Here is a 9,806-nt window from a genome sequence, read left to right on the forward strand (position 1 = left end):
ATATTTTTTGCATCTTCAGGGGAGAGTACGGACTAAGGGAATACACTGAAATCAAAACCGTGACTGTCAAAATTCAGCAGAAGAATTCTTAAGCGTGCTGTGAGGTGGACACAGAGAATCCTCTCACTTACCAGCAAGACAAACACACACAACAGTGGTTGTGCAGCATATGGTTGAAGCTTTATCTTATAAAATGTAAAAAAAAATATACTAGTGAATGTATATGTACCACAAATACTGTGTATTTGAAGAAAATACAATAATCTCAGCAAATCCCCCTGAGTGCTTTCATTAAATGGTTCCCCTTCAGTCACCCTTAATCTTGCATAACCCATAAACTGTGGAGTCTCAATACACCATGGACTCAACGGTGCCACTGGAACTGCTGGATAACTTCTCATTTCTTTCCATTAATTTGAGACTTGGCATTCAGGATAAATAATGCATGATAAAAAATGGTGCCAGAGGATTTGCCTGTGATCAGCTCAGAGCAGTGGCAAGTGTAAGAGGAGGTTAAAAGGGTGGCCCCCATGACCCTTGCTCTTCTTTGAAAGTGGCTGTGGAGAAGCATAAGCAGAAGAGAAGAAATCAAAAACTTTGTAAATGAGCTACATGATTTGGGATGTTGTTTGAGTGGTTCCTCTGGCTGCCCAGATACAAGTACAGTGGATTCCGGTTAATTGGAACTTTTCAGAATGTTCACCTTTTGGCCCAATTAAACGGCTGCCCCAATTAGCCAAAGTTTCAAGGAAATATTTAAAAAGATATAAAAAAGACAAATCACTGTTTAACTGAGTAACGGTTAATTAATGAGTTACAGAACAAATTAGAACACTACCAATACCACTACAGTAGTATAAAACTGTGTATTAGTTCCTAATAGTTATTGACGGAGGAATTAATCCAGTGTATGCTGCTGTGATCTTTTGATTTACTGTAAATTAACAAAATCAGTGCAGACACCTAGTGTAGTTAATGGACTGCCTTTATAAATTTTTTGACGATTGCATCCTCCAAATCTTCATTTTCATTATAAGATTCAAGATGATTGTTAATACCTTCAAATTTTTCATAGTTCCTAACTTACTGAAGTAGTGAGATCATTTCATTTTCACTCCCAGCTGCTTCTGGCATCTCCAAGCCTGAATGCTTGCAATCACAGTGAGCAAAACAGTTCTGAATTATCTTACTGCTTATTCAGTGACAAAAATCACTGCTTTTTGAGCATAAGTCTACACAACTAAAATCACTGCTTTTTGAGCATAAGTCTACACATTTAAAAACTGTCCCCTCTAAGCACAGTGTAGTGTCTAACGAACACGCAAGGGCATGTGACTAATGCTAGTTAGCAACTGTTCCTTAACGGTCTCCTGCCCCAATTAAGTGGCATAGTCCCAAATAAATGAATGGAACCCTAGCAAGTTTCTTGATTAGTCTTTGTTCTTTAAGAATTGTCCCAAATATGTGGCTGCCCTAATTAACTGATGGCCCAATTAACCAGAATCCACTCTATTTCAGTACATGTGTGGTGTTTTTGTTGTCAATACACTGGCCATTTCTCACAGACTCTGCCTGCCATGTACAGATTACTGAGAATTAGAAATTTGCTCAAAGCTATCCTTCCCCTTGTTTCCCCTTAAAGACATCCCCTTAAAGGATCCCCTGGAGATCCAATTCTTTAGGCATGCACCAGCAGTTGTCTTTTGCTGGGAATGCCAAGGAGGCAGAGAGATTCTGGAACCAGGGAGGGTTTGGGACAGAACTGAACTCCCCAGTCTTCGGCTCCTATCCTGTCACCTGTAGATTCTGGAAGTGATCCAGACATGACTGGGGTAGTGCTGGAGGTTATGTCTGCCCCCATGGGTCCATTTTGAGTTTTTAAACAGTGGCAGTTCTTGATCCCAGTTTGATCAGCAGCCTTGTGGCACTATACACCTTTCCAGAATCTTACTTCTTGCAACTCAAAGGTCGATGATTTAACAAATGAGGGTAGTTCTACCCAAGACTCCGCTACCCCTGCATCACAACTCATGACCGTATACTTAGATTCCTTCGGCTGTTTCAGCTTCTCCTTCTCTCTTACCGGGCTCGCCAACTCTCTGCATCACAATTTCTATTTTGACCAGCATTCCCATCCAAATGAAGTTGTTTGAGTCATCTTGTAGTGTGTTCAAATGTTCCTAATAGCTGTAGTATCACCCTCAAGCCATCTGTTATGCTTTCCCATCGATAGTATGGGGAACTTGTGGCATGATTCTACCCCTCCCCCAAGCCCGCCCCCACCTCAGGTGGGTACTTCAGCTGCAGCACAACACTGTTGAGGCCTATTTACCACCGGGCAAACAAGCCTGTGATCCCACTGCTGGCCTGGGCACAGGATCCATGTGAGGGAGAGGATAAAGTTTCTACTTCCCACCTCGCCCACAATTTACCTCGATTCAAGGGCCAGGATCCTCTGTCTGGTTACAGGCTGACAGTGGTCAGCTTTCTGACATCTTTTGTGACACATTTCTAGCCTGTAATCTGGTGTTGGTGGGAGAGGGAAACTAACTATCACCAGGTCAAAACAATATTTTACAGTTCCACAATGCCCAGTACAATACCCTGCTCATTACCTACAAACCCATAAGATGCAAACGCCGAGGGGCTTCTGCACACTGTTAGTTCCAACAAAATGCTCTCAACTTTTGCTCTTCAAGCATTTGTCCCAGAAAACCAGCCCGAACTCCATTTATTTACAGAGTCTCAGTGAGCTGCCCACGTGTTGTGCTCCCAAACTCCAGCCCGTACCTCACCAGCGCATTGCCTTCTTGTGGATTTGTTCAGCAGTTGTATGTTCCTTCTCACCTCTGAAATGACAGGCCTTTGAATTGCAATAAATCACCTCCCCACATCATTTGGCTCTTAACCGCATTCTGGTGTAAACAGTGCATGACTCTTCCAGGCGTTCTCCAAGGCCAAAACAAACACGGTTTCCAAAATCTTAATTTAGATGGCAGTTCTGTCTGAAACATGCCATTTCCCCTTCCAGCGTAGGCTGGGTTGCCATTATGTTGGTGATTAACCTTCACTTTTCCATGTGGGATAACATTTTGATTTTGGATGCATTGGAAAGCTTAAAACCACTGATTGATGCATCTTACTGCAAGCCAGTCGGCCAAGTCCGACCAGGCACCAGACAGTCATTAAATAACTTTGACTACTTTGGACATCTGATTGATTTAATATGTATTGAAATGTTTCCTATTAATTACTATTGAGAAAGAATATTGCTTGTGCCAGATGGGTGATTTAACCCCAACTTTATACTGTACTGCAACGTTTCTAAAATGAAATTCTGCTGTTGGGTTGCTAAACGTCATTGATTAAGAAATGAGGCAGCATGTAGCACAGATCATTGAGACAAAATTTCCTTATCAACCATGGAATCTGAAATGAGAGCCAAAAAGAAATCAAAGAACGTATGAAATGAAATGGAGGATGCCAAAGTACTTACAAAGCTGTTTCTGCTTTAAATAGATCATTTTTGTATTGATGACTTTAATGACAGCTTGTGTGGTCAAAGGACTTTGTTTAATCCAATATATTATCAAAAGACACAGAAAATAAGAACAGGAATAGGCCATCTGTTCTGTTCTAATGCACCTGCTCTGCTTTTGAATAAAGTCTTGCTTGAACTTACACATCAATTCCAATTTTCTGTCCTAATTCCACACCCTCTGATTCTGGTAATACCCTAAATTCCATTGATCTGAGTATTAAGTATTGACAGCCCTCCAGAGTAGAGACTTGCTCGCCGCAGTACTAAATGGGTGAACCCTTGTCCTGATAATATGGTCCTGGTTCAAGACTCTCCAACTCTTGCCATTTACCCAGCCAAGCCTCTGAAATATTCAGTGAAGTCAACTTTCATGTTCCTTACTCCAGGGAGCAGAAATGTTAGTCAACAGGGCTCACATATTTATCAAGAGCATAAGCAGGGGAATTTCATGTAAATTCACAAGCATTTATCTGTTCATAAAACTGTCATCTAAAGGCTTTTGTGCTTTTGACATATTTTTTGTTGTGTTATAATCACAAGGAATGTTAATCTATTATTGTTTTAATTCATACTTTTTACTCCACCTAAGAAATCTGAGCATTAATTTTACAAAGTTTCACCATTTGTGCCATCTTTTAGTTTTTCTGTTTTAAATCACCTATGGCTGATGTGATGTCACAAAAAAGCAATAATGTGTAAATCCGTAAACTTTTATACACTGATTGAATGACTGCAACTTCCTTCTTGATAACTGTATTGCAGTTTTGAAATCATGTATATACAATTATGTACTATGAATATATAAAGTTATTTTCTATGCTGTTTTTCATTAAAAAACAAGACACATTTAGTATCAGAGTGTTAAAATTATGTAAAAGTCGTTTGACTGAAACTCTGCTGATGGTTTAGAATGGAAAATTGATTGCATTGTGTTGTTTGCAATAACACCAATATAAATAGTCCAGCAATGGGAGACTAGACCCCAGTGTGTCCTCGAAACATCGTTCCCATTACCTACGTTTTGTGCATTCCAGGAAGACAGAAGTCTTGAATGTAGAGAATGACACCTTACCCTTCACTATTTTGCTTAATAAATACAGAATTTCACGGTTGGAGCCTCGTCCGTCTCTCCTTCCCCAGAGCTACACTCCAATGAAAGAGTAATGGGTGAACTTAGCCCTGGCAAATGTACACTTACACGCCCAGATCTGACACCTGCCATGAATTAAAGCCCCACCAGAAATTTATGATTAAATTATCAGATTGGATCCTTCCCTACAGCTAAATATTATTAATATTTTTTATTGCAATGTATGAAAGTGCATTAACTGCTCAATATCTTGACTTTTATCATGCTAGAGTTGAAGTGTAAATAATGTACGCATGGAAAAGCCTGCATAAATATTTGGTTATTTGAGTATACCCAGAAATAAAAGTGAACATTTTAGCAATTCATCCTACAGCTAATAAAGGTTTTGTTTTGTTAAGATGTCTGTGATCAGTCATTGTTATTTTTGATGCATTGTGAAATAGAAAATGTTTAAATTCATTCAGTCTGTTTGGAGATCAGATGTAGAGAAGGCACAGCAATTAAACTCACCTGTGCAGCTGGTTAAGCAAAGTTCCTTATCATTGTGAATAGGAAAGTCATTTCATTCCACCTTAATTCACCATCTAGAGAAATTATTAATCTCCTTTGCTGCTGCTTCTGAACTCCCACTTGGACGAAATCTCTATCACAGAATTTAATCTGTATAAAGAATTCACGCTGAAAATATCTCTTACTTGTGCACCTTGTTGTCACAATTTAAAATAGTTTTCTGAGTTCATCTCAGCAGCCTAATGCTCTCTATAAACCGTGATCGAAATCGGAGTTGTAGAAGCCTTCCTCTTTAGTGAAGTACACCAATTCTTGTCACTGATGTACAGAGTATGAAATAACGAATGAATTTCCAACCCAGGTCACCCCTGCTTTTTCATAACACACTCTGAAGCATCTGAACATCCACAGTAGAGATCTTTCTGTTTCCTTTGCTCTGCCTCCCGAACCTGAACATTGTCCTTGATCGTCAGTGGTTTGACCAGAGCACCAGAAAACTGATAATAAAGCCAAGAATGGTGATAACTTTATCATACTTGAGGTGTAGTAAGGTTTTCTGGTAGATAAATTGACGGGTATCCACACCAGCCTCTCTCTATCGGATAAGCTACGAAATATCAGTCACTGACTATTTCCAAAAAAGAGAGTCCAAAAAGAGAGAGCATTTGATTTTCAACAGCTTTATAATGGCTCAGCCCCATAGTCACAGTTCAGAAAATTATCACCAACTGGGCACTTAAGTGCACAATCAATATAAGTACATGGCTGGAAATAGGGTCTACAATTTGGGTGAATTGCAGCAAAAGCTTTCTTACCATTATGCTGCTCAGTTCCCCATCCACACTCTGAAACATTCTCCCCCTATACTACAGATGCACTGCTCTGAGCACCAACTACAAAAGCACTGCAGTTTCCTCCAGAGCTCCTCGGATAGCTCACCAGGTCTGTACTGAGCTGGGTTTACATTCCTCCAGTACCTGCCTGTACATGTGTCAGTCCAAATGCCTCTTAAATGTTGCTATCAGATCTGCTTCTATCACTCCACTGACTTAACAAAAAAAAAACCACGGTCCTCCTGATACACTGAAGCAGTAGCTACCTACGTGAAAGATATAAATAAGGTTGAAAGTGTACAGGTCAAATTTACAAGGGTGTTCCAGGGACTGGAGGACCTGAGTGATAAGGAAAGATTGAATAGGTTAAGACTTTATTCCTTAGAATGTGGAAGACTGAGAGGAGATTTGATAGAGGTATACAAAATTAAGAGGGGTTATAGGTAGGATAAATGCAAGCAGGCTTTTTTCACTGAGATTGGGTGGGACTACTAGCGGTCATGTGGTAAGGGTGAAAGATGAAAAGTTTAAGGGGAATATGAGGGATAACTTCTTCAATCAAAGGGTCATGAGAGTGTGGAGGGAGTTGCCAGTGCAATTTCAAAGTTTAAGAGAAGCTTGGATAGGTACATGGATGGAAAGCTATGATCCCGGTGTAGGTCGATGGGAGTAGGAGGTTTAAATAGTTTGGCATGGACTAGATTGGCTGAAGGGCCTGTTTCTGTGCAGTATTTTTCTTTGACTAACCTTAACTTGATAAACCCTATCTATGCCTCTAATTATACTTCCATTAGGTCACCCCCCTGAGCCTCCAACATTCCAGGCAAACAAATCTAAGTTTGTTTAACCTTCTACTTTGACCTCTGCACTCCAATCCTGGTGATCCTCTTCTGCACCCTTTCCAAAGGCTTCATATTTTCCCTCTGATGGGGTGATCAGAAATGTATGCAATACTCCAAATATGACCTAAGCAAAATTCCATACAGCTGCAACATGAATTGTCAACTTTTATAAACATTGCTTATGAAGGCAATGGTGCCATATGCCTTCTTCAATACCCGATGATCTAGTGTTATCACTTACAGGGGGCTATGAACTTGCACCCCAAGGTCAATGCTTTGATGGGTCCTACCATTTATCATATACTTTGCTCTGGCATTTAACCTCCCAAAGTACAACACCTCACAGTTTTTCAATTAAACTGCACCTGACATTTATCTGCTCAATTTTCCATCTGATCTATATTCCTTCCTCGCTATTCACAGACTGAAAGGTTGGCCTTCATATGACGCTGTCTAGGAATTCCAGACTAATTCAATGTGCATAGTTTTTGGGTTGAGAGAATGAAGAATGTGAGGAGCTATATCCCCCAAAGTCTAGTCTCACCTATCAGTGGAAATAACTTTACTGCCCCTATCCCTTTCATAATTTCATATATTTTATAAGGTCACCTGCAATTCTTCTGAATTCTAGTGAGTATGGCCCCAGGCAACTTAATCTCTCCTCATTAGCTAACCATTCATCTCCAGAGTCAACCTGTGGAACTTCCTCTGTACCATCTCCAAAGCCAGTATAGCTTTCCTCAGGTAAGGAGATCAGAACTGTGCATTGTACTCCAGGTGCAACTTCATCAGTACCCTATACAAATACATTTAATCCCCGTAGAAATGGTGATATTCAATTTGGCTTCTTGATAGCATGCTATATCTGCAAACCAACTGTAGTACAATGTCAAGGACAAAACAACAAGGTTAGTGGTGCATAAAGAAATGACTGAGAGGTAAAATGAAGATTGTGAGAACGTTGCAACACCGCTGGGGAAGGGGATGTAAAGAGGTGACTGCTTCAGGAGCCTGATAGCCAAGGGGAAGAAGCTGCTCTTCGGTCTGGTCATCTGGACTTTTATTCTCCTGTGTCTTCTCTCAGACAGGTGGTATTGTTATTTCTTACTTATTCCTACTTTGGCATGAAGATGATGCCAGGAAAGCCAATGTTCATGGCCCTTCCTTCAGTCCCAGTCAGGAGTTCGTACTGAGCTGCTTTCCTGGTCTGCTGTCGACCCCCTGGTGATGGCAGCCACACAGTATCTGGGGGTGAATGACCCACTGCAGAACTATTGGCACCTGACAGTATTTATGTGTCTTGGCCAGCCGGGTTTGTGGTCAATGGTGACCCCCCAGGATTTTGATAGTGGGGAATTCAGTAATGGTAATATCATTGGTTATAATGTGTAGGTAACCTGATGCACTCTTCTCTGAAGTAATTGCCTAGAACTTCTGTGTGATGAGTGGTTATTACTAACAGGGGCTGCTTCATTTGTTGACGTGCTGAGAACAGAACTGAACATTACACGGTCTACAGTGTCTATGCCCACTGCTCCTATCATGGAAGGAGAAGCACTACAACAAGCAGCTGAAGGTGGTCAGCCATGGGATAATGCCCAGAGAAAGTCACCCAAACGCTTTTCCTGGCGGATTATTGACCAGTGTTAAATGGTTTCTTGGTATGATGAGATGGACTCTTGCCCCCACAATCTACTTTGTTGTAATCTTATGATCTTGCTTACCTGCACAGCACCTTCTCTGCAGCTGTTACACTTTATTTTGTCATCTGTTATTGTTTTAGTACGGGAAGAAGCCACTGCACAGGATCGATACAAGCTGTAGAAAGTTGTAAACTCAGTCAGCTCCATCATGGGCAATGGACTCTCCAGCATTCGGGACGCCTGCACGGAGAGATGCCTCAATAAGGCGGTGTCCTTCATTAAGGACCCCCATCACCCAGGATATGCCCTCCCCTCTTCTCATTGCTACCATCAGAGAGGAGGTACGGGAGCTTGAAGGCGCACACTCAACGATTCAGGAACAGCTTCTTCCTCTCTGCCATCAGATTTCTGAATGGACATTGAACCTATGAACACAATCTCACTACTATTTTTGCACTTCTTATTTAAATTTATATATATACACACACACATATATTTGCTGCAATTCACAGTTTTATTATGTATTGCAATGTACTGCTGCCGCATAACAACAAATTTCACAACATATGTCAGTGATATTAAACCTGATTCTTATTCTGGTTCTGATTTTACCTTGTGCTACCACAATGCGTTATGTAAGGATTTGATCTGTCCTGACAGTGTGCGCACCATGCTTTTCACTGTATCTCAGTACATGGGACAATAACAATAATCCAATCCAATGTCATGGGACCAGCACCACCATCATGGTGTTGTTCTATACACGGTGAGGGGAACTATGGAGAGAGGGAGACGGCATCCGCACCTTTCCCATGCAGTCATCAGATGGAGCTTGGTGCAATGCTTTTCTGACACGAGAGATCCGACGAGGCAGTGATCTGTGTGCACGGCTCAAAATACTGTAAACCAAAATAGAAATTAGAACAATAATTAAATTGAATTTAAAAAAGCACACCAACAAGAAGTGTTCCCTGTGCTGAACCAGAGCACGTTAGCTGTACAAAATCAATTGGGAGAAATTTGCAACACTTTACAAGTGACTGCGCTACCATTGGTATAATCAAGGACTTAGAGGAGTAATTCAGTTGGGTCAGGTTGTTAATAATTGCAGTGCATTTACTGTTTAGAAGGGTATTGCACCAGTGCTGAGCATTCAGATATCAAGAGCGTTGTAAACTGATGGGACTCTGAGCTCATCAATGTCAGAATGGAGTTGTTAATTGGCATCTCAGTGATGTCAGCATAATGAGTGCCCTGATTTGTTTTTGTGACAGTGCATCAGAGTTTGCAGTGCACCATTTATGCCAGAGTCAAGGTCGTGTTCAATGCATCAGCTGGTAGAGCATC

At 41.0% G+C, this 9,806-nt stretch overlaps 1 protein-coding gene across 1 annotated transcript in view; it reads left to right on the forward strand.

Annotated features, from left to right (window-relative positions):
• aldh1a2 (aldehyde dehydrogenase 1 family, member A2) overlaps positions 1-5,008 on the forward strand; it is a 111,456-nt gene extending 106,448 nt beyond the window's left edge. The window contains exon 13 of the mRNA XM_072278433.1: positions 20-5,008. Coding sequence (XP_072134534.1) covers positions 20-92 — 73 coding nt within the window. The 3' untranslated portion in view covers positions 93-5,008. The remainder of the gene's footprint in view (positions 1-19) is intronic.
• The last annotated feature ends 4,798 nt before the right edge of the window (positions 5,009-9,806 follow it).

The sequence above is a fragment of the Mobula birostris genome, chromosome 14 (genome assembly GCF_030028105.1).
Source record: "Mobula birostris isolate sMobBir1 chromosome 14, sMobBir1.hap1, whole genome shotgun sequence".
Taxonomy (NCBI): domain Eukaryota; kingdom Metazoa; phylum Chordata; class Chondrichthyes; order Myliobatiformes; family Myliobatidae; genus Mobula; species Mobula birostris.